Genomic DNA, 23,608 nt, shown 5'->3' on the forward strand with positions numbered 1-23,608 from the left:
TCCCTTGTGAAAGATTAATTGACCATAGGTGTCAGGGTTTATTTCCGGATTCTCTATTCTGTTCCATTGGTCTGTCTGTCTGTTTTGATACCAGTACCACACTGTTTTGATGACTGTGGCTTTGTAGTATTTCTTGAAGTCTGGGAGAGTTATGCCTCTTGCTTGGTTTTTGTTTCTCAGGATTGCTTTGGCGATTCTGGGTCTTTTGTTGTTCCATATAGATGTTTGGATTGTTTGTTCTAGTTCTGTGAACAATGTCATGGGTAATTTGATAGGGATTGCATTGAATCTGTAGATTGCTTTGGGTAGGATGGCCATTTTCACAATATTGATTTTTCCAATCCAGGAACATGGAATATCTTTCCATTTCTTTACATCTTCTTTGATTAAAGTTTTATAGTTCTCGGCATATAGGTCCTTTACCTCCTTGGTCAGGTGTATTCCGAGGTATTTGATTTTGTGAGGTACAATTTTAAAAGGTATCGTATTTTTGTATTCCTTTTCTAATGTTTCCTTGCTGGTATACAGAAATGCAACTGACTTCTGAATGTTAATCTTATATCCTGCTACTTTGCTGAATTTATTAATCAGTTCAAGGAGTTTTGGGGTTGAGTCCTTAGGGTTTTCTATGTATAGTATCTATATTCACTTTTAATTAATTTTGCAGCTTTGTACCATGTGGCTCCTCACATCCTCTGGTGTTTTACCTATAAACTTACCATAAATGCCATGTAAGCTCAAAGTGAAAACCATTTAGGACTGTTTTTGCAAAACTTTTGCTCTGTAAAGGGAGAAAGTTTTTTGCTTGTTTCTATTCTGTATCACTCTTTTAGAAAAACTTTTATTAGTGTGTAGTTGATTTACAGTGTTGTGTCAATTTCTGCTGTATTTTGTACCATTCTGTCAACTAATGTTTTGAGCTGCAAGTAAAAATATACCCACACAAAAGGGTTTAAACCATAGAAATGTTAACTTATCACACACACGCACACACACCCACAAGAAGTCAGGTGAGATTGGAAAACTACACACTCCATTCCCCTTTGGAAGATTCACTGGTGGAGCACTTAGGAAGGCTTTTGGCTACAAGTAACAGGATCCCCAAAATAGCAGTAGCTCAATCAGTTCAGACATTGACCTCTCTCACAAAACGTGAAGACCGTGGGTGAGCAGTCCTGGTCCAGTGGTCACCAGTAACTCAGCCCCTTTGCATTCTTCAGCTGCACAGTGTTCTGTTCACTTCTGGCCCCTGTGGATGTAGCTTCATGGTTACAGGTGGTTTCTGCCTGTCCAAGCATCATGATTTCATTCAAGGACATAGGAGGGAGACAAGGGTGAGGAGTAGAGCCAGACCAAAGGCTATTTCCTAAAGTGGCTTTTCATTTTATCATCAGAAGAGAACCTTTCCCAGACAGTCTTCAGACAACTTCTTGTATCTCATGCATTGGTCTTTGGTCACAAGACTTGTCCTTAGAAGGGAGGTTGGGAGAGACAGCATATGACAAAGAGGAATAGGAGAGCCATGATTATTTTAGTTTGGCCATGAATTAGGGAAGGATGGCAGCCAGTTCCAGCCACAACTCAGAAACCCTCTTTTCCACAGAATATCAATTAACATTGAGTAGCTTGGAAAACAGGAAGAGCTCCTTAAAAGAACACTTTGCCTTTAAGATAAATGGGGTGGGGTAGGTTCAAAAAAGAGAAGTGATTGGAGATTTATATCACACAGCTGTGGTTCAGGGGTGTATTTCATTGGCACTGCCCTTTGGCTCCCACCAGCCCAGCTGTGCCCTTCAGCACATCTAGAGCACGCAGGTAGATTGGCCTGGTCTGGTTATTGGGCACAATCCCAGACAATGCAGAAATGTAGTTATCTTGTTATCCACAGCAGTAAGCGTAATCATGTTCTGATTTCTTTCTTTCATTCTTCTCCTGTATTTTGTACCCACAAATGATCTAGCTATGATTTTTAGGGGCAACCCTACTGTTTGATGAGTAGTAGATTAGTAATAAGAGTTGATCTTATCGAACATCACCATGAGCATTCACTGTGCTCAGAGTGTATATGCAATGTATCATTGAATCATCACGGCAGTTGAGTATTATTTCCATTTTACAGATGAAGACACTGAGGCAGGGAGGGAGAAAGTCTTTTTTGTAGGGTCTCTCAGCAAAGCCAGGGTTCTAATCTGAGCCTTTGACTCCAGAACCTCCTCTCTCTTTTTTTTTTTTTTTTTTTTTTTTTGTCTTTTTGCCGCTCTGGCGGCATATGGAGGTTCCCAGGCTAGGGGTCCAATTGGAGCTGTAGCCACCGGCCTACACCAGTGCCGCAGCAACTCGGGATCCGAGCCGCATCTGCAACCTACACCACAGCTCACGGCAACGCCGGATCGTTAACCCACTGAGCAAGGGCAGGGATCGAACACGCAACCTCATGGTTCCTAGTCAGATTCATTAACCACTGCGCCACGAGGGGAACTCCCAGAACCTCCTCTCTTAACTTTGCATTCATTACTTTCCCCTTCCTCAGCCACGCCTATGGCTTGCAGAAGTTCCCAGGCCAGGGATCAAACCCATGCCACAGCAGCAGCCTTAGCCACAGCAGTGACAATGCCAGATCTTTAATCTGCTGTGCCACCAGGGAACTCTTGTATCCATTACTTCTTAATATCATTTTTCACCTTTCCCCCATCCTGTAATGTTACTGTTATTATAGAATAACATCCTGTATGTTATTCTATAGCCTAGAAACGTGTACCTTTTTTTGTTTTGATAATGACCTTTTTCAAAGTGAGTTTTTGTGGAGTGAATATGTTTAAAGTGTTACTGGTTGTGGGAGAAAATCAGAACTCGTTCTACCCAAACTGCATTTGTGAGTGTTCCTCTACCTTTAGCTAATCAAGTGTCAGAGGGAGAGGAAGAGCGTTTCCTTTTAAAAACATTTCCTTCCTTCAGGTATTTAAGACAGGAGCGTTCCACTTCCTGATTCCTAGTTCCATAAATACTGTATATATTGACGTAACTTGAACTCTGACACATTACAGATCCTTGGGTTTTAAAAAAAGGATTTTCTGTAATAGAATCCTACCCGATCATTGTCATGAGTTCAGAGATTTAAGTTAGAACTTGCACTTTCCTAAGTAGTTTGAATGCCCAGTAGCTTAAAGAGTGCAGGCTCCCTGGAAAGGGTCATGGCCTGATTCAGCCCCGTTTTGATGGCTTTCCCGTTATAGAAAGCACAGGCCACCTGACCATTGTCCCTCTGCTCTGCAGAATCAACTGTTCCTCAGGAAATTGACTTTGAGTATCTCAGATGAAAGAAAGGCTTTGACTCAAAGTATTTTTATTCCTGGAACATAGAACCTGGTTGTTTCTAACTACTTGGATCAACCTCTAAAATCAAGATGGGAGGCAAATATCATATGATGTCACTTACATGTGGAATCTAAAAAAAAAAATTAGTAATACAAATGAACTTATGTACAAGACAGAAAGAGACCCATGGACTTAGGAAAAAAAAATTTGTGGTTACCAAAGGGGAAAAATCAGAGGAGGGATAAATTAGGAGTTTGAGATTGGCATATGTAGACTACTGCATTTAAAGTAGATGAACAACAAGGACGTGTATGGCACAGGGGACTATATTCAATGTCTTGTAATAACCTAAAGGGAAAGATTCTGAAACAGCATGTGTATGCATGTATGTGTGTGTGTGTGTGTGTGTGTGTGTGTGTGTGTGTGTAAGTGTGCTGTATGCCTAGAACCAATGTATTGTAAATCAACTATTCTTCAATTAAAAAATAAAAATAAAGTCAAGATGGAGAGGTGGCATGGGAGAGAAATGAAAGCCCCATCTCTTCTTCCTCCTCCTCTTTTTCTCTTGTCCCCCCACATACCCTTGATCCCCTGACAGCATAGTTAGGGTATTATTTCCTCTGTCAGTATTGCCAAATTGTCAGTGTTGACATTCAATGTCAAAAGCTTTACCAACTGAAGAGCTCCCGCGTGGCTCCACAGGTTAAGGATTCTGTGTTGTCACTTCTGTGGCAAGGGTTAGATCCCTGGCCTGGGAACTTCTGCATGTTGCAGGTTCAGCCAAAAAAAAAACCCCACACAAAAAACTGCACCAACTGAGAAGCACTGTCTCAGGGGTCTGTGAGTCAGACAGAACTGCACTCAAATCCTGGCTGCGTGACCCTGGGCAAGTTGCCTTTAACCTCCTTGGTGCTCTCATCTGTAAGATGGGGATACAAATGTCATCATCTTCCTGGAATGTCTGTGAGAGTTCAGTGAGATAGTGTACACCAAGCTCTTAGCACAGCGAAGATTCCCTGCTGAGGGTCTGATTCCTGCTAAACAGCATCATCCTTCCCGGGATTGTATCTCTCTCCTCTCTAAAGATTTGGCACAAAGTATTGTCCTTCTGCTTCTAGAATATTTTATTGTTTTGAAAGAATGACTTGAAATCTTAAGCCACTGCTGTGCAGGTGGAGGGTTTTTGCCCTTCAAGGCCAAACCTGGATTACATAACCACCTCTGAAATGTGGCCTTAGGAGTAAATACTTTTAACTCCATGCCTCTCCTTCCCCAAGACCCCATGTCAGGTGGCAGGTGAGGGATAAGCTTTTATTTCTTCTATAAGTTGATGTGAATCATGAATACATGTTTACAGTAGTGATGTTCTTGTAACATCCCTCACATCCTATTAGGAGACACTAACTTTGCAGCTGACAAAAGTGAATTCAGGGAGTTCCTGTCTTGGCTCAGCAGAAATGAATCTGACTAGGATCCATGAGGATGCAGGTTCGATCCCTGGCCTTGCTCAATGGTGTAAGGATCTGGCACTGCGATGAGCTGCAGTGTAGGTCACAGATTCGGTTCAGATCTAGCATTGCTGTGGCTGTGGTGTAGGCCAGCAGCTACAGCTGTGACTTGACCCTCTAGCCTGGGAACCTCCATATGCTGAGGGTGCAGCCTTAAAAAAAAAAAAAAAAAAAAAAAAGAAAAAAAGTGAATTCAACATACTTTCCCTTTCATTCAAGGAGGTCAGTGGAGATAAACCTGGATTGGAGTATAGGGGTTAGGGGTTATTTCGAGCCACCAACTTCAGAAGCTGCCTACTTGCTCTTCAGAGCTTTGCTTAGTTCTGGTTATGCCAGGGAGAAAGCTTCTAATGCTGGAAAGGTCCTTGGACCTGCCCATCTCCTTGCTAAGGACCATGGGTTCAGGATGTCCCATGGGACCAGGAGGTCCAAGGTTGTGGAATCAGGAGATCTGAGGGGACAGGATGGGGGCTTTCTGATCCTGTACTGGGTCACTGGCCATAGTTTTTGGTGATGGCGAATCACCACAGATCCTTATCTTACCAACATGTGACCCTCACCTCCACTGTTCGTTGTGTTCTTGACAATGAAATAGGAAGTGTCTGGCATGTTTGTTAGTCTTCAAAATTGTTTTGAAGAACTGAGCAAATAAGGCTATTTGAAATCAGTTTCTAGGTAAATATCATGCTTGGCTTTGCTGATCAGAGCCCCTGCCAAATTATGAATTTCCTGACACAGGTATTTATCTTTAATTATGCTTAGTGCACTTTCTCATTTGCAAAGCACCTCTAATTATTAGGCTTTTAACAAAATGTCAGGCAGTTTAAAGGCATGGTATTCTGCAGGAAAATTAAAAATAGTAGCTAATAACATTTACCTGCTGTGAATTAGGCATGGTTGTAAGAACTTTACATGTGACAAGATAAGAAACGTGTTATCTCATTTAATTCTCACAACAATCCAAAGAGATGGGTATTATTACCACCAGTTTACAGAGGAGAAAACTGAAACAAGAGAGAATCAGAAACTTGCTTAAGATCACAAAGAGAATGAGTGAGTAATAGAATTGGTATTTTTACCAGACATTCTAAATCAAATTTATACTCTTATCTGTTATATTGTACTTCATTACTTTAAAATTATATATTATTCCATTAAAAATTTGTGTAATTCTACAGATTTTTTTCTCATGCATCTTTTAAAGCTGAGTGTCAGGCTGGCAAATTAGAGGACAGTTTCTTACTCAGTGGCATTGCTTTTCACTTTCTCCACATATCATTGCTCATTTGTATTGAGGGATGCCAGTGAAAGCTAGGAAAAAAAAATGTCAACGGCTAACTCTGATTACCAGAAAGTCATGGAAAAAGGGCCAGTAGTGGAGGAAGCACTGGGTTCATCAGGGTGGTGAATTGGGCCATGAAAAGAGTATTTACCATGGTGTACATGTGACTGAAAAAGCCTGGGCCTCAGAGCCTAAAAGTATTCTGTTGCTTTCTGACTGTGTGACCTTAGGCAAGTCACTAAGCATCTCTGAGCCTCAGTTACCCATCTCTAAATGGGAAATATGATTTATCAAAAACTCACTTTGCTGTATACCTGAAACTAATACAACATTGTAAGTCAACAAAAATGATGCTTATGTAAAATTTGCACAAATATATTAAAAATGAGAAAAAAGTATCATTAAAAACCCTATAAAAGTAACAAAAATAAGAAAAAAATTTGTATAATTCTAAAACCAAGCTTTAAAGTTGAAATCAGTCATGTGAAAAAGCGTTTTAAGAGTTCCCCTGTGGCTCAGGAGGTTAAGGATCTGGTGTTGTCACTGCTGTGGCACAGGTTTGATCCCTGGCCTGGGAACTTTTGCATGTTGCAGGCATGGCCAAAAAGAAACAGAGAAAGAGAAGAAAGAAAAGAAAGAAAGAGAGAGAGAGAGAGAAGAAAGTTTTAACCTCTTAAAGTAAATACCAGCATAAGCCAATATCCTCTTAAAGTAAATACCAGCATAAGACAATATTCTTCTTTTTTTTTTTTTGCTATTTCTTTGGGCCGCTCCCACGGCATATGGAGGTTCCCAGGCTAGGGGTCTAATCGGAGCTGTAGCCACTGGCCTACGCCAGAGCCACAGCAACTCGGGATCCGAGCCGCATCTGCAACCTACACCACAGCTCACGGCAACGCCGGACCGTTAACCCACTGAGCAAGGGCAGGGATTCGTTAACCACTGCGCCACGACGGGAACTCCTAACTAGGGTATTCTTATTCCAGTGAGGCACAAGATCAAGTGTGGGGATTTAGCAATGATGTTTTCAGAGGGGAAGAGAAACAAGTTGAAGTCTGCAGAGGAAGAATTCTAGTGAGTGTCTTGAAGGGAAGTCGGAACAATCTCTTCGATTTTTTTTTTTTAAACCTCATGGACTCCTGTGAATCTGCACACTGGGAAGATGGCTGGGAGAAGAGCAGAGGGGCTAGGAGAGAATCTTAGAGAATGACCATAAAAAAAGATGATTAAAACTGTGGCCGAAGGCATTAGAAGAGGAAGATGGAGTTTCAGGATGTCACAGGTACACACTCTCATAAAATCCTGTAGATGTCAACAAGAATGGTGGTGACATCCAGGTCATTGCATTGTGTGGGATGTTGGGCTGCAGCTGCCATGTGTCAGTCCCAGTCTTGGAAACACTGTAACTTTAAATATATGTTTTTAATGTATCATACGCTTAGTTCACTGATTTTTTTCACTATATAGTTGTTCTTACATTTTTTTCTGTATGTTTTAGAATCAGCATGACTGTTCCCCCTCCATGTTGCCCCCCACAAAGCCCTGCTTGTATTTTCAATGATATTATTGCTAAAATTACGTATTAATTTAGGAAGAATTGATAGCTCTTTGAGATCAAACTTTGCTATCCACCCAGGCCTTATTCTAAAGTATTTGAAGGCTGTCTTCATATAGAAGAAACTTGTTAAGTTTAATCATATATATTTTGGAGGGCTTGGAGCTAATTATGAATGGCTCCTTCCATTTTTTTTCTGAGTGTTAGTCCTTCATATATAGAAAAGCTTTTTTTTTTTTTTTTTTTTTTTTTTTGCAACCTAACCACTTTAGTGAATTTGCTCTCACCTTGTTAATATATTTTTCAGTCAACAATGTTATCTGCTAATAATCAGTTTTTTGTAGGGCAAAAAATCATTCCTTTGCCCTTACCCTTAGGCATCCACAGACACCTGCAATAATAATAGTCTCCATATCTATATTTATTATTAAATTCTTTTAAATCTTGAATTGCAAAATATTTTGGACATACAGAAAATTATGAATATCAAACACTAACATACTTATCATCCAAATTTAACAGATACTAGTTTTTTGCTATATCGTTGTCAGATTTCTTCTTTTTAAACAAAAAGAAGTTTTATCTACAGCCTCTCCATCACCAGCCCTTCTTCTGCCCACTCCTTCCCAAAGTAAGTCCCCAGCTTGGTGTCTATCATCCTGCAGTCACTCCTGCAAAGGTACATATGCAGCTTTGGTATTCTAAAACTATGTGCATGTTGCATAAGTTGTAAATGTCCTGATTAAAACTAATAAACACATGCTCATTATGAAAAATCCCAACTCTGTAGAAATTTATGGGAGAGAAAGGTACCGGTGCGCCATAATAACCCGTTAAGATATAACTGCAGCAGTGAAGATATAACTGCTTTCACAAAAAGTGCATCATTTTTTAGCCCTTGCTGTTAGGCTGCTTGTAGTAGAAGCAAACACTCTCTGAGCTGTTTAACAAAACAATGCCTTCCGAGGGAAGAAGAGTTGAGGTATTTACTTACCACCCTATCCTGTTCTCTACTGATAGTTTTTTTTTTTTTTTTCCTTGTTAAAAAAAGAAAGGATTAACAAAGGTGGTGGGGAGTCTAAGTGGATTGCAACAGGGAGACTCATCCTTGTTTATAGCCTAAAGCAACAGACCACTATAGACTTGATTGCTGTGCCTGATAGGAGCCTCTGCCTGCACAAAGCCGCCATTTGTTTGATGAGCAGCTGGTCCACTTGGACCCCATCTAAGACAATCAGAGGAAGTCTCCATATAAACTTCTCTGTGCAAGGGAAGGTGGTTTTCCCATTTGTCTTTTTCTGAGTGGCTTGACTTCCTAATTACATGCCCCAGATTGTTTCAGAAACTGTGTAAACCATATGTTTGTGAAATGGTAGAAACAAACATGGGGAAGTCTGATTAGCACAACTTCCCCCAGGAAAGGGGGGTGGTATCTTTCCAAGCACAGCTGAGCTTGCTTGATACTTACTGGATACGGGCGCATCTGCAAAGGAGGGAATGGTTGTAGAGAGCAGCACCTGTGACTGTGGATTTGCCCCTCTTCCTTCTGCTTAAGCACTAACTTTAACAGTTAGCCTTCTGTAGTCATGTGAGAGGGATGGTAGGTGCTGGCTGACAGGAGGAGACTGAATTTCATTCAGTATATTGCAGATTCAGAGAGGGGGAAAATGCTATTTTGGAACTCTGTGAGATTAAGTGTGTAAGTGAGAGAGCAAGAACACGCTAGCCAGAGTGAGCTCCTTTTCAGTTTTTGCGATGATCAAAGACTAAGTTTTTTTTTTCTTTTCAGGTTTTATTCCATTGGGTTTGAATAATAGCTGACAAGGATAAATAATCAACTTGACTGCTGTTAAAGGAAATCAAGTTTTGTTTATGTTTGATTCATTAAAGGAGTAGTGAAGTTGTAGGTGTTATATGTAATAATGAAGCAGTTTACGGGTCTAGATAAAATCATGATATTGGGTGACTGCTCTTGAATCAGGTTTTTGTTTGTTTGTTTTGTTTTAAAGCAAAATTGTTTCCTGCGTCCTGTTTTTGGATGCAGAGGTCAAAACAGTGGGAAAATGCCCTGTTGGGGCACTTCAGTGACCCAGATGTGCAGATGTGTAGAAAGGGGTACCTTGAGGTGAACTCACATAGCTGTAAATAAGGTGGGCCAGTTGTCATTCCAACTGGACATTTGAGAGGCCAGCAGGCAAAAACTGGGTCAAAGGTCACCCTCCTTCTTAGTAGCATTGTGGTTGTCACGACTTAAGAGAACAATTAGAAAAACATTCTATTGATTTGCCTCCTCCTTCTGACTCTACCCCCAAGAGACAAAGATTCAGTGCATTGAAGAAATACAGTAGCTGGTATTGTTTGCATGCAGGCAAACACTAGGGAAAAGAAGAACTCTGAAAATAAAGAGGAAAAGAGACAACTAGTTTATTCATATTCATTTAGTTTCCTGTGAACTCTTGGTCTTGAATTCTATTGGGAACTACCTAGTAAGTAAGGCCACTTTATGAGGAAGTTGAATCATCTTGAATGATGGCTTTATAGCATAGATTTCTTTGCCTTTTGTTTCTTTGGGAATACAGAGAATACTTATGCAGTGTCATTGTGTAGGGCACTGCCTAAATACCCAAGTGCACAATATTAGGGCGTTTGGATTTCTCTGTCTGAAGAAGGAGTATTTTTAACTGAAAATGGGTGCCTTTCACTAAGAAGTCATCTTTTTAAAAACCCATGAGTTGGACCAAAAGAGTAACTTGGAGGTGCAGCGAGAGGATGGTAATAAGGAAGGCCTCGTTCATCTTGTTTTGTCTCTTGCTTTTGATGTTGTTGAAGTTTTGATTTGTTTTTTTGCTTTTTGGTCCTGAGTCTTGGACTATTAAATCTATGACTGAGAAACCCAGGGAATATTATAAGCTTTGCCAGCTATATGGTCAGGCCATTCAAGATGGCTGTTCTCTTGCTCTCTGTACATCTCCTGCCTGACCAGGCATGTACTCACAGGAATGTGCTCGCCCCCTGCCCCAGCTAGTGATCCTTCACAGGCACAGTGGTTCCACCTGCTAGTTGATTAAAAGGAAACACCTGCCCTCCTGAGGTTTTAACCTTAGGGGCTGTGTGGGCCATGCCGCAGCTACTGGTTTCCCTGGAAACGGATGAGACCACCAGATGTCACTTCCCCCCATAAAAGGTAGCCTCCTTCTCCTCCCCTCCCCCTAGTAAAGGAGACTGCTGCTCCGTCCTATCTGCACGCTGGAGTGTGGCTCTAAGACCCTTTTGTTCTGGATGCATGAGCGCCCCTATCCAGTAAGCCACTGATATCTCTGTCACTGTTTCCTAGAGCATTCTTTGGTCTTGAGGCTGGGAAGTTACAAGGTTTGCAAGTCTGCAGGATGCAACCCACTAACTGTTCTGCCAAAATCAACTGTGTTTCTAGTAAAATACAGTCTTTTAAAAATATAACATTATTTCTTTGTAAAGTGTATTACTCTTTTATTAAAACCATGTGGGAATTTCCGTTATGGCTCAGTGATTAAGAACCTGACTAGTATCCGTGAGGTTACGGGTTTGATCCCTGTCTCCTTTCAGTGGGTTAATGATCCGGCATTGCTGTGAGCTATGATGTAGGTTGCACATGTAATTGAGATCTAGTGTAGTTGTGGCTGTGTTATAGGTTAATATCTGCAGCTCTGATTTGACCCCTAGCCTGGGAACTTCCACATACTACAAGTGCTGCCCTAAACAGCAAAATAAATAAATAAATAAATAAATAATTTGTGAACTTTGATGATCCTCACGTTCATATGAGAAATTTTTTTTTTTGTCTTTTCTAGGGCTGCACCTGTGGCATGTAGAGGCTCCCAGGCCAGGGGTCCAGTCAGAGCTGTAGCTGCCGGCCTACACCAGAGCCACAGCAATGCAGCATCTGAGTTGTATCTGGGACCTACACCACAGCTCATGGCAATGCTGGATCCTTAACCCACTGAGCAAGGCCAGGGATAGAACTGGCAACCTCATGGTTCCCAGTCAGATTTGTTAACCACGGAGCCACGATGGGAACTCCCTGATATGAGAAATGTTTTATATATTCTGAGTGAGGTTGTGCTGCACTGTAGGTACTCTCAGGAAGCTTTGGAGATGATCTTGCCATGGGAATTTTCAATTAAAACAGATCATTACCCTAGCGACAGACAGTCTTGATCAACAGGCAGTATTTTACTTTTTGTAGATGATATAACTATGTTTGCTGGGTTTTTTTTGGGGGGTGGGCAGGAATCTATCAAACTAAATATAGAAAAGATTATAAAGTTTTAAAGGAGAGTTACAAGGGAGTGGTTGATAGTCAGATGCCCACCACTGAATGAAAAAAATTCTAAGAAATCTTGAGCAAAATGGCCTATTCTGAAATTCCTAGTATAGTCAGGCACAAGGATTTTTCTTTTCTCATAGATCCCCTGAGTTCCTACATTTACATTTATTATTAAGAAAGGTAATTTTATGATCCTGGAATATATTAGAACATATTGCCTAGTCATCCATTTATTCAAAAGTGGCTGCTGAGCTCTGCCTGTTTAACTGAGGGTCCAGATGCAGAAGAGAGGGGAGCTGCATTTAACAGTTTGGCTTTGCCAAGGAGATGAGTGTGTGTGTGCAAGGAGTAGTTATAACCCAGTATCAAGAACTTCAAGCTGGATAATTGATTAAGCATGAATGAGAGGACATGAAGGATTTAAGGATGGAGAGAAAGGTGGTAGAGTCAATGGATTGTAGGAATGGTAGGTTAAAATTGTTGGGTTGTGGATTAGAAAGAGGTGACTCGGGGAGACAGGTGGTGCTGGTTAGACTTAGGTGTTTGGCATTGAGATTACAGAGGCTTGCAGTTTGTGGTGATGACAGGGTCAATCATTGAAGGGGAAGTCAAGGAACTGAGAGGCCAGGGTGAAGGAAGGATCTACCGCATGGAAGTTGGAGAATGAAGTAGTGTTGGAAAGAGAGAGTAAGCCAGCAGCTAAACTCATGAGTGAGGATAAGGCATGGTGCAGGGGTCCAGAGACGATAGTGATGATGAGCTAGAGATTGATGGCGTGAGCTTCAAAGTAGTGGACTTTCTGGGAGGAGGAAAGTGATCATTTTCTAGAAGAAGAAATGATACTCAAACAGGCAGAGAGCCTTCAGGGGAGGCTGTGTTCTCCAGGAAGAGCCAGGCTTTTGTTAAGACCAAAGGTAAAGGGAAGAGTTCCCTGGTGGCTAGTGTTAAGAGGACTCATTGTTGTCATTGCTGTGGCTCAGGTTTGATCCCTGGTCTGGGAATTTCTGCATGCCATGGGTGTGGCCAGAAAGAAAGAGAAGAAGGAAGGAAGGAAAGAAAGAAAAGGAAGGAAACAAGGATAGAAAGGGAAGGAAGGAGAGAAAGGAGAGGAAAGAGAAAGAAGGGAAAAGGGAAAGAAAAGGGAGAGTTCAGAGAACAGACTGAGGATTTAGAAGATTTTGCTGAATTCCCTAAATGAGGTGGATTTCCAGAGGATGCAGCGGAAGGGTTCAGCAACCAGCCAAGGAGCTCAGGGAGGTGAGGCCAGATTAGGCATGTTCAAGTGCTCTGGGGGAGGGAGTATATCAAGGGTGATGAACAATACCACAGGTGTTGATCAGGAGTGGGAATAGAGGGCATGGCGGGGTCAGGCCTGGTGGATTCAGAAGCAGGTGATGAAGCTGTGCATTTTGGAGAGAAGGATGGGTTGGGGATTTTCTCAGAAGCAAGAAGACGTCTGGGGCCCTTCTTCCCTCTTGTGCCTGGTGGTTTGTGAGGCTTGATACCCAAAAGGTAAGTAGGTTTGGGACTCCGTCTTCATCCTGCAGATGGAGGCAGTAGAAGTATTCCAGCATTACCACCATACATGCGTGTCTTATTTGTTATAACCACCCCAGGATAATGTAAAATGAAACCTATAGGGTTTAATAATTGTTTTTAGTACTGCTTTTATACCTGAGATGTAATTTAGTATACTGTAGAAAAATAGTAATTAACACATTTACTTTTAGAGGATTCTTTTGATTTGTCATTAGTAGATATAATTCAGAGTCCAATTCCTATTTTAAAATAAATTGTTCTTCCCCTTCTTTCCTTCTCCTGCCACCTTCCCCCAAAATGTGCATTGAAAACCAACAGCGTCTCAGTCTTAACCATTGAATTACTGATGTGTTCCTTTCCCCTTTTCCTTACAGTGAAGAAAGTTACAACGTCAATGATTATTCTTTAAGAGATCAACTACTGGTGGAGTCTTGTGATGGTGAAGAGCTTAATTCTTCTCCAGGGAAGAACAGTTCCACAATGCTTTATTCAAGACAGAACTCTGCCAATCACCTCTTTACACTGACGGTCCTTAGTAACCATGCGAATGAGAAAGTGGAAATGCTGCTGGGGGCTGAGACGCAGTAAGTGTGTGCAGGAAGAGGGTTTCAGGATATCTGCTATCCATCTTTCCTACCATCTGTGGTCCACAGACTGTGTAAGAATAGTGAACACTACTTGCTATTTTTTTTATTAATGAGCACACATTATGCACACAGCATAGGGTCTGGGTGCATTATACAGATGCTCGTCTTCTTATTGTGACCCTCTAGAGATGGATATGGTTATTTTGTCCCCATGAATCCTGGTGGATGCATTGCACTTTATGTGGTAGGCTCTTATAGAGTGGTTTAAAAATCATTTTATTTTAATCGTTGATAAAAATTGGACCCAGGAGCCCTAGGAATATGATTTAACTGAGAGTTTGATTCCGGGCTGTAAATTTTCTTAGCTCCTATAATTGAAGTCATTGTGCAGTCAACTGCCTTTGGCCAGGCAGCAGAAAGCCCAGTGATTTCTGTCAAAAGAGATAACTGAGATAGGGGAAATAATGTTGATGAACCCTCTTTCCAATCCAGAGTTTATGCTCAGGCAGAATGGCCATCCTGTTTGTGCCTGAAGGTTCACCAGTGGTTAGTACGCAGTCCATCCTCACACGGGATGAAGGGAAGGGGGCGAAGTTTTCAAGTCCACCCTCACTGTTACCAGATCACACTTGGATCCCCTTGGCCACGTGCAATAAAGCCAGTCTACTGATACCAGGTTATGGTGAAGGAAAGTGCGGCATTTATCATAAAAGGGCCAATATGTAGGGAATGGGGGACTCCCAGTCTAAACCCCTGACCTCCCAGAAGAGTTTCAGGAAAGCATTTTTAAAGGCTGGTGAGGGAGGGGGATCTCACGGTGTGTGGTCAGCCTGTGCACAATTTTCTGATTGGTTGAGGTCGAGGTCACAGGATGGTTAACATTGTCAGTCCTTAGGTACCAGCAGGTCTGGAGGCTCATGATCATCAAGCAGTTAGTTCCTTCCATTTTGGTGGGGGTTTTAGGATCATAAAACTCAGGAATGTGCATCAGATATTGTTATCTGGGTACTTCAGACAGGAGCTAATGATATGGGGGAGGGTTCTGTCCTGGGAAGTCCCCATAGGGTCCTCCTGCTTACTTACATTGTGATTTTGTTCATTTAGAGATAGTTGACCAATTGGTTTCTTTGGAACCTGGGAACCTCCTCTTGGAACAGTCATCCTAGGCAGGTATTATGTTGGGTCGGAGGGTGGAGTGTGGAGGGAAAGAAGGTCCCTAGTTCTTGGCCCTCTGTGATTCCTATACCATCTCCCACATGGTTCCTACAAGGTGTGAATAAAATGGATCAGCAGCTGGTGAATTGTAACCCTGATTCTGTGACAAAATCTTAGCAGAGGTCAACCCAAAGAGGTAATCTTCGCTTTTTAAAGAGCACTTTAATAGGATCCCTGGATCGTTAAAGAGAAACATAAGAAAAGAGAAAGAAGGGGGAAAAGCATCCCCATAAAACAATAAATGATCATTTCATGTTTTTTGGCACTAGAAATAACTTTTCAAGGGGTGAAGGAAAGCCAGAGGGGCAGGGTGATAGAAAGCTCTTTGAGATTTTGAAGACAGCCAAAAAAAGAGTATTTCAGCTGTGGTGGAGAGCTGACAGAGGGAGTGAATAAGAAAAGGAGCGGCATCCTCTGTGTTTGTATATAAAACAAAGAAGTGCCTCTTCCTGAGGTCCCAGAAACCTTCCAGGAAGCTGCTGGAAAGCCCTTCCTCATTCCAAGGATGCTCCCCTGTGTCTGCCCCTCTGGGGAGGCACTTGGGTGGGTGTGGTGCTTGCTGGTCTCTGCAGGTGACAACAGGAGCCACACCCTATGACCAGGGCTGGAGAAGGCATTCACACCCATGACCTGGACACACCCACGACCTGGACTCTAAAATTCATGGTCCCCCCTTGGCCCATGAAGACAGACACAGACCTAGACTTCCTCTGTTTGGGGAAGCCTCTCTTCAAGAGAATTTAGTACATCTGAGCTTTGGACCTCAGGAGACTTTAAGGATGAGAAGTCTTTGGAAATTACTGCTCGTCCAGACGTTCTTGAGAATCCTCTGAAAGATTTTCTTCAGTCATTTTTAGTAAGGGAGAAAGTGTTGTTGGTTTCGCTTTGTGTTTTCCTTTTCTCTGTGTATTGTAAGGATTGTTTGTTCTTTATTCAGGTCTTGCCAACATTCCAGCAGAGCTTTTCCTGACTGTCTCATCCATAATTTATGTGATCTCTACTGCTGGTTTCTGCGATGATTCCAAGAGAGTAGGCAGTAAACCGGCATGTCCGGCTCTTTTTGCACCAAGGGAAGATTCTTCCCTGGACGTTCTGTAGCCTTTGTTCCAGCTTTTTGCCTTTTGATCTTGCCATGGACCGAGTGGATGTTCATTTCCTCAATCAGAAATGTTCTCAGAATATCTGTTTATGTCACCCATAAACTCGTGGGTATGACTCATATGTGTAGTTCTTTAATGGCAAGAGAACATTCCAGAAGGGGCAGGGGGCAGCTGTCTGGGTGTGGAAGGAGTGACTCCCTTCTTCCCCATCTCAGTTACAGTTAAAAAGTAAAGAAATGAACAAATACTTTTAAATACACAGGGAATAAAATAGCATTGGTTCCGAAGGAAAATATATGCCGGCCAAGATGCACTTAAAAAAAGAAAAGGGCTATTTAAAAGTCTAACAAGTTGGTATTTACTGTATTTGGAAATGTGCAGATCAACTCTGGGCTACCTAGTTTTTGAGCAATCAGAGTTTTGGTCTATGTAAATGTTTTCTTTGCTTCTAAGATTTGCAAAATGTATAGGTATGCTTTTTAGTTTTATTTATTTTAGAGCTGCACCTGCAGCATATGGAAATTCCCAGGCTAGAGGTCGAATGAGAGCTACAGCTGCCGGCCTACACCACAGCCACAGCCACAGTAATGCCAGAGATGAATCACATCTATATGACAGCTCACAGCAATGCTGGATCTTTAACCTACTGAGCAAGGCCAGGGATCAAACCTGCATCCTCATGGATACTAGTTGGGTTCATTACCACTGAGCCATGATGGGAACTCCTAGCTTTTTTTATATGTGGTTAAAATGGTCCATTAGCAATCTAATGGAGAAAACAAGGTTTTCACCACCAATCTGGCTTCAAATAATTGCAGAATTTCAGACCAATCGTATATATTCTTTGGTTATTTTTTGGTTTGAGAAAGAACAGGATTCAAACCTAAAATATTGACCTTCTTCAAAAAACTGTTCTTAGTAGAGGCCACCTGGGGATATATACACAATGTTAAATCAGCAATAGGACGGGTGCAGCTGTTTGGCACAATGACAGTTTAGGTATTAGAAGACAGTGAAATCGTGGAAGAACAGATCAATAGCTTTGATTACATGGAGTGCAGAAAAGCTTGCCAAAAGGAACTGGGGCAAATGCTTAGTGAACATCTGGGATGGGGCTGTGCCAGGCACCAGGCCAGCTTGGAGCTTGAAGGGACCCTCAGGTGTTTGGAGAGAAGGGTGGCATTTCAGAGTGCACAATTAGGATGACTGTACATCTTGGTTTCTTTGGGATCAGTGTTGTCTATTGTTCTAGCACAATTAAGAATAGCACCCTTGAGTTCCCATCGTGGCCCAGGGGAAACGAATCTGACTAGTAACCATGAGGACACAGGTTCGATCCCTGGCCTCGCTCAGTGGGTTAAGGATCCAGCGTTGCCATGAGCTGTGGTGTAGGTTGCAGACACAGCTTGATCCCGAGTTGCTGTGGCTCTGGATTAGGCCAGCAGCTACAGCTCTGATTCGATCCCTAGCCTGGGAACTTCATATTCTGCAGGTGTGGCCCTAAAAAAGACCAAAACAAAAGAAGAATAAAAGAATAGCACCCTCTTTGACTCTCAAAAGGGCCTTTAGTTAATAAAATGTGTGGAGACCCTAATTATGGGTCTATAGTTCCCCCCTCATTTTTTTCCCAGATGTAAGACGAGACTCAAAAAGGTGACGTGATTTGCCTAAAGTCATAGGAAGTGAGTTACTGTCAAAGATGGGACTAGACCTAGACCTTCCTGAATCTAGTGTTCTTTCTAATTCCTAACAAATTTTAATCCCTTTACTAAGAAGCTGCCAGCCAGGGGACTGTTCCGCCCCTAGCTTGCTGCTCAGCTTGACCTTATTCTGGATTTGGAAGGGAAACTCCAGGAAGCTAGTTGTTATTAAATGTGAGAAACTTCTAAAATGTGTGTTTTTTTGGTTTGTTTGTTTTTTAAAGTCCATAGATTCTAAAAAGGAAAAAGTTTGTGGTAAGTGTAGGGCATCGTATAGTTTGAAATATTTGATAAAATGCTAAATAGATGTCACATCCCCCAAATTATTTTCCACTTAAAATTCCTTATTGTTCTTTTGTCTGTGTTTTTTGCACTTCCTGCAATGCCCTTCTCAGAACTTCTCCAATTACCAAATGTCTCATTTCTCAGGGCGCACACCATGGGCCAAGTCTTTCTTCTGTGAAGAAACCCCTCAGTGCTGCTCCTGGTGATCTTGTCCCCGAGAATTCCAAGTACTTGCTGTGTGTGCCACTCTTGTTAGTTTCTCTCCTCCTGCTTTCCGTCTGGCCCTCCCTCTGCAGAACTACTCTTGACCCCCCAACCCAGCCCTAAGTCCTCCTTCCCTTTACCAAGAGTCGCTTTCACTTCTATCTGTTAATTCAGTGAATTCTTATTGAGCACCTGCATCTTTTCCAGGTGTTATTCTCAGTGCTGGGATGTGGCTGTGACAGTGAGGGACCAGATCGCTGCCCTCTGGGGGCTTCTATTCAGTGAAGAACCTATGCCTGCCTGCCTCCTGTTCTCAAGGAGGTGACTTTGGATCGCAGTGAACTTTTGCCATTCAGTTTGCACAAATGGCCCACAGTGAGCTAGGATGGTGGAAAGGCATTTCTTTTTTTCTTTATTCTTTCTTTTGCCACACCCAGGACATGCAGAATGTCGCGGGACAGAGATTGAACCTATGCCACAGCAGCAACTGGAACCACAGCAGTGACACTGCTGGATCCTTAAACTCTAGGCTACCAGGGAACTCTGGGAAACATATCTTTTTCATCCAATTTTGAAAATAAATAAGTGCAGTGGAGAGAGTAAATCCAGGTGATGTATTCCAGAGTGAATGCTAAGTCCTGGGGATGGGGACATCTGCTCTACATTAGATGGTGTGGGAAGACTGTTCTGAGTGACATTGTAACCAAGCCCCGAGTGCCTGGAAGGAGTCCATCTGTGGCAGAGTGCAGGGCCAGAATGGTCCAGGCAGAGGCACAGCAAGTGCAAAATTCCTGGGAAACAAGTTCAGTGCCGTCAAACTTGGCCTGAATGTAGTGAAAGTGGCTAGATCAGAATCAGCTGGGAAGGTGCAAAGAGTGGGTGGTGGAGAGGCTGGTGGAGCTGGAGCATTTCATCAGAGCTATTCCAGCATGGTCTGTGGGCTGCCAGTCCCCAAGCCATTACTGGTCCTGGTGGAGGGAAGCAGTTAAAAACATAGAACAGTTTGATGTGCCTGCAGGATCAAAGCTTGTGATTATTTTAACAGCAACTCATTTTTATTGTATTTCTGAAAACATTTGGTCCACAATGAATTGGAGCAGGGCAGGAAGTGTGGGTAGTGAGGACCAGTTCTTCACCCCGATATTGGGAGCTGGAGTGGGGAGTTCCATGGAAGACTGGTGTGGAGGCAGGAGTTCCAGTTGGGAGAGCGGTTGGAGTCCTGTTGCATTAGTCCAGGGGAGTCCTGATGGTGGTGTGGGCTGTGGTTTATGAAAGGAGATGGAAACATTATATTGTGGAGGCAGAGACAACAGGGCCAGCATGGATTGGATGAGTTGGGGTAGCCATGAGTGAAAGAGAGGAATTGAGAATGCTTTGGGTTTGGGCTTGAGCAGCTGATGTCTTATATTGAGTTACTCTAACCATTTTCAGTGTGGTGTCTTCCTCTGGTGCTGTTGATGGTTCTCCATCAGAAGATGAGCAGTGACTTCCTAGGTACCACATCTAGCCTTCTGTTCGTCCTCTTTTTTTTTTTTTTTTTTTTTTTTTTTTTTTTTTTTTAGTGCCACATCTGTGGCATATGGAAGATCCCAGGCTAGGTATCTCATTGGGGCTGCAGCTGCCAGCCTATACCTTCAGCTTGTGCAATGCTGGATCCTTAACCCACTGAGTGAGGCCAGACATTGAACCCTCATTCTTGTGGATACTGGTCGGATTCTTAACCCACTGAGCCACAGTGGGAACTCCCAGTCTTCCTCTTTTTTTTTTTTTTTTTTTTTTTGTATCTAATATCATTTAATTCTGTTGGCCATCCAGCTCTCTCACACTAAACCCCTCTTTGAGATTTTCTCAAATGCTTAGCTATGCGCTCTTAGTTTTCCTCCCGTATGTAACCATTCCTCTTCACTTCCCCTTCAGAAATGCAGCCTGTTTAGAACCAGTCATCACCAGTATCCTCTGCTTTCCTTGACAGGCATAGTTTGTAAAATGTACCCTTTACACCTTTGCAGGTTATCCAGTCTGGAGACTTGGTGTCACTTCTGATGCTTCTAGGTCTGAACAGATCCATCATGGATGGGTTCTTCCTATGCGAGAAGGTCTTTTGCATCTTCCCATGTTTCCATCCCACTGCCTTCTTCCCAGGACAATCCACACATCCTTTATTTATTTATTTGTTTGTTTGTTTGTTTGTTTATTTTTTTGCTTTTTAGGGCCACACCAACGGCATACGGAGATTCCCCGGCTAGAGGTCCAATCAGAGCTGTAGCCGCCAGCCTGCGTCACAGCCACGGCAACTCAGGATCCGAGCCGCATCTGTGGCCTACGCCATAGCTCACAGCAACGCTGGATCCTTAACCCACTGATCGAGGCCGGGAATCAAACCTGCAACCTCATCATTCCTAGTTGGATTCGTTTCTGCTTCGCCACGACACAAAGTCCAAATACATCCTTTATCTTTTGAACCACCCTTACGGCCTCCTAACCATTTCCTTCTCTCCCGTTAATTCTGCATAGTTTTATTGCTAATCCCTATACTCAGCTCCAGTTTTGTCCTTTTCTTACTTTGTGCATAGCAGGTTCCCAATAAGTATTTTTGGAATTCTCCCACAATTAATACAATTAGATTTTCTATATCCAAGGCAAGGTAGACTAAGAGCCACATGTAGGGAAATACATTCTCTATCAGTCTCAAAACACTGTTGTTTTTTTCGCTATTAGAGCAAGTTTTATCTAAATTCCACTTGTTCTTCAACATTTACTATTAAGAATGCAGTTAAACATTTTTAGGATGTATATCTAGCCATACTGTGCTATATGTTTCCTTGTTGAAGATCTTAAGTCCCTGTATTATTAATGAGACAATAGTCTGTGGAAAATGCAGAAGCTTACCCTTGATAAAAGGACAAAGGAAGAATGTTTTACTACTGTCACTTTTCCCTCTGGGCCTTTCAAGAGGAATGTTGGAGCGCAGGGCCCCCTTTGTCTGCCTTCATTAAATTGAAGCCCAGACAGCTGCAGCTGGCTGGGAGCGAGGCCGCAGCAAGTGGTGTCCTTGGCTTCCTGTGTCCATAGTGGAATTTGGATGGCATTTGGGTCCAGCCTGCGCAGTGACGAGACATCAGGACATCTTCAGCAATGAATGCATACTTTCTTCACCCATTGTATTTGGCTCTGGGATATCATTGCCTTAAACTGTAATCAAAGGTCCTCAAAATTTTCTTAAAATGAGCTAGACGCCTAATGGCTGTGGCTGGTTCCGTCAACCATTCTGGCAAGCTATTCCTGGGCCTCCTGATAAAGGGGCATTGTTTGCAGGCAGTCTTTTGCTCTCTTCCTGCTTCTGTTAATGATTTAATTAACAGGAAGTAAAGAGGATGGGATAAAATCATGTCTGACATATTCTTCTTGGAGAAAAATCCACATATAGAGATGACACTTTGTATGGAAAAAATTGTATTTTTTTCTTTGTTGAATCTAGAATCCATATCCAATAGTGATCTTCTACATTTGTATAGTGACCATCAAAATACTTCATCTTTTGTGATTCTTCATCACTGACCTCCAGTAAAACACAAGGTCAGGTGAGGGTGTGGGTCTTTTATCGAGTCAACAGGCAGTTGACCCCTTTAGGTTGAATTCCAGGCTTCTGGACTAGATTAGGTCTTCTGAGCTGTTTGCTAATGATAAAAAAGAAACAATTGATTTAACCATAGAACATGTTATAGAATCTAAATTTTAGAAGCTGTGGGGGTAGGGGAATTATTTTGCTTTGGTTGGATGATTTAAATTAGTAAGTTGAGCTGGTGTCAAGTTTTATGAGGCTTTCTCATACAGCCTTCAACGAGGATGATTTTTACCCCGTGGGTTTTCTTTCATGGATCAGTTTATTGAATTCATCTCATTGAATTGAATGTATGAGAAAATGAACCAAAAAACCATCTCTCCAATCCTACTCTTTAGGAAGGCTCAGGATTTTTTCCCCGAAGGCCATGGGTATAGGAGTTTCAAAAGGAAGCATAGGCTGTGAGAAGGAGCACAAAAGCTATTTGGTCAAATGCCTTTTGAAAAGGGAGAAAAGGAAGTTTAAACAGCACCTGAGGTTTCTCTGCTTGTCTTGAAAACCAGGGAGACCCCCTCCTCAGCAGTGAAGGCCTTAGTGGGCAGTGGGCGTCTGTTCCCTTCTCTCTCATTTGCAGTCCTGCCTGTTTCAAAGCCTGCTTTCTCAGTATGTATCAATCTTATCTAGCAAATGGCTTGGTGTTCAGTGAGAAGTCCCACTTACCTGTATCTTCAACTCTTGTGCAATTAAGTTTAAAACTACTGTGCTTAATTAATTGTGGGAGGGGCAGGACAGGGTGCGTCATAGGCCAGCTCCTGAGCAGGGAACTGGAGATGCATCATTTCATGTCATGCACAGAGAAAGGACTGTGGCTCCAGATACTGATGTTAAAAGAGTCTCTTCTCAGATCGACCTCCTTTTTCTCCTGGTCAGATGGGTTTATGTAGAGGCACCACCCCACCACATTACATGATGTTTTGGATTGTGTGTATACTTGTCTTTTGCTCTGTCTGCTTCCTCATTGAGGGCTGTGAAGACCAAGAGACAATATTACCTGCTTTGTGACCCCAGCCTAGCAGCACAGGGCCTTTGCAGAGGGAGGGACTGAGTGAATGTTGGTTGAAGGAAAGAGGGGCCCAGAGTGCCCCAGAAATTGACCGGCCCAGGTCCCCCTTAGCAGAGCCTTGCTGATTCTGTCACTTTGAGCAAAGAGAAATCGCAGTGAACTGGGCATGGGGTGGGTTGTGAATTTGTGTTCTCCTGTTGGCCTTGGGGAAAATAGCTGTCTGCACATGATCCCTGAACTTGAGATCTAAATTTAATAATGGGTATGTCTACGCCCTGAGTTTTCTTGTTCTTAGAATCCCATTTGATGTGGAGCGAGTCTCCTCCCTGCTTTAGAGATGGCAGTGCTTTCTGCCTCCTGATGGGAGGGAGCTCCTTGGCACAGCTCTTG

The 23,608-nt window shown here is 42.5% G+C and overlaps 1 protein-coding gene across 9 annotated transcripts in view; it reads left to right on the forward strand.

Moving 5' to 3' along the window:
• ARHGEF26 (Rho guanine nucleotide exchange factor 26) overlaps positions 1-23,608 on the forward strand; it is a 136,138-nt gene that overhangs the window by 105,273 nt on the left and 7,257 nt on the right. For 4 of the 9 annotated variants that reach the window (XM_021069691.2, XM_084990077.1, XM_021069689.2 and 1 more), the window contains exon 12: positions 13,877-14,086. In XM_021069691.2, coding sequence (XP_020925350.2) covers positions 13,877-14,086 — 210 coding nt within the window. Of the gene's footprint in view, positions 1-7,267; positions 7,388-13,876; positions 14,087-15,193; positions 15,260-23,608 lie in introns of all 9 variants that reach the window. The other 5 variants (XR_014824216.1, XR_014824214.1, XR_014824215.1 and 2 more) reach the window with 3 other exon arrangements.

This window comes from Sus scrofa, chromosome 13 (genome assembly GCF_054392235.1).
Source record: "Sus scrofa isolate SSC_HxYL_T2T_F1_AM1 chromosome 13, Sscrofa_HxYL_maternal_Yorkshire_Landrace_v2.0, whole genome shotgun sequence".
Taxonomy (NCBI): Eukaryota; Metazoa; Chordata; class Mammalia; order Artiodactyla; family Suidae; genus Sus; species Sus scrofa.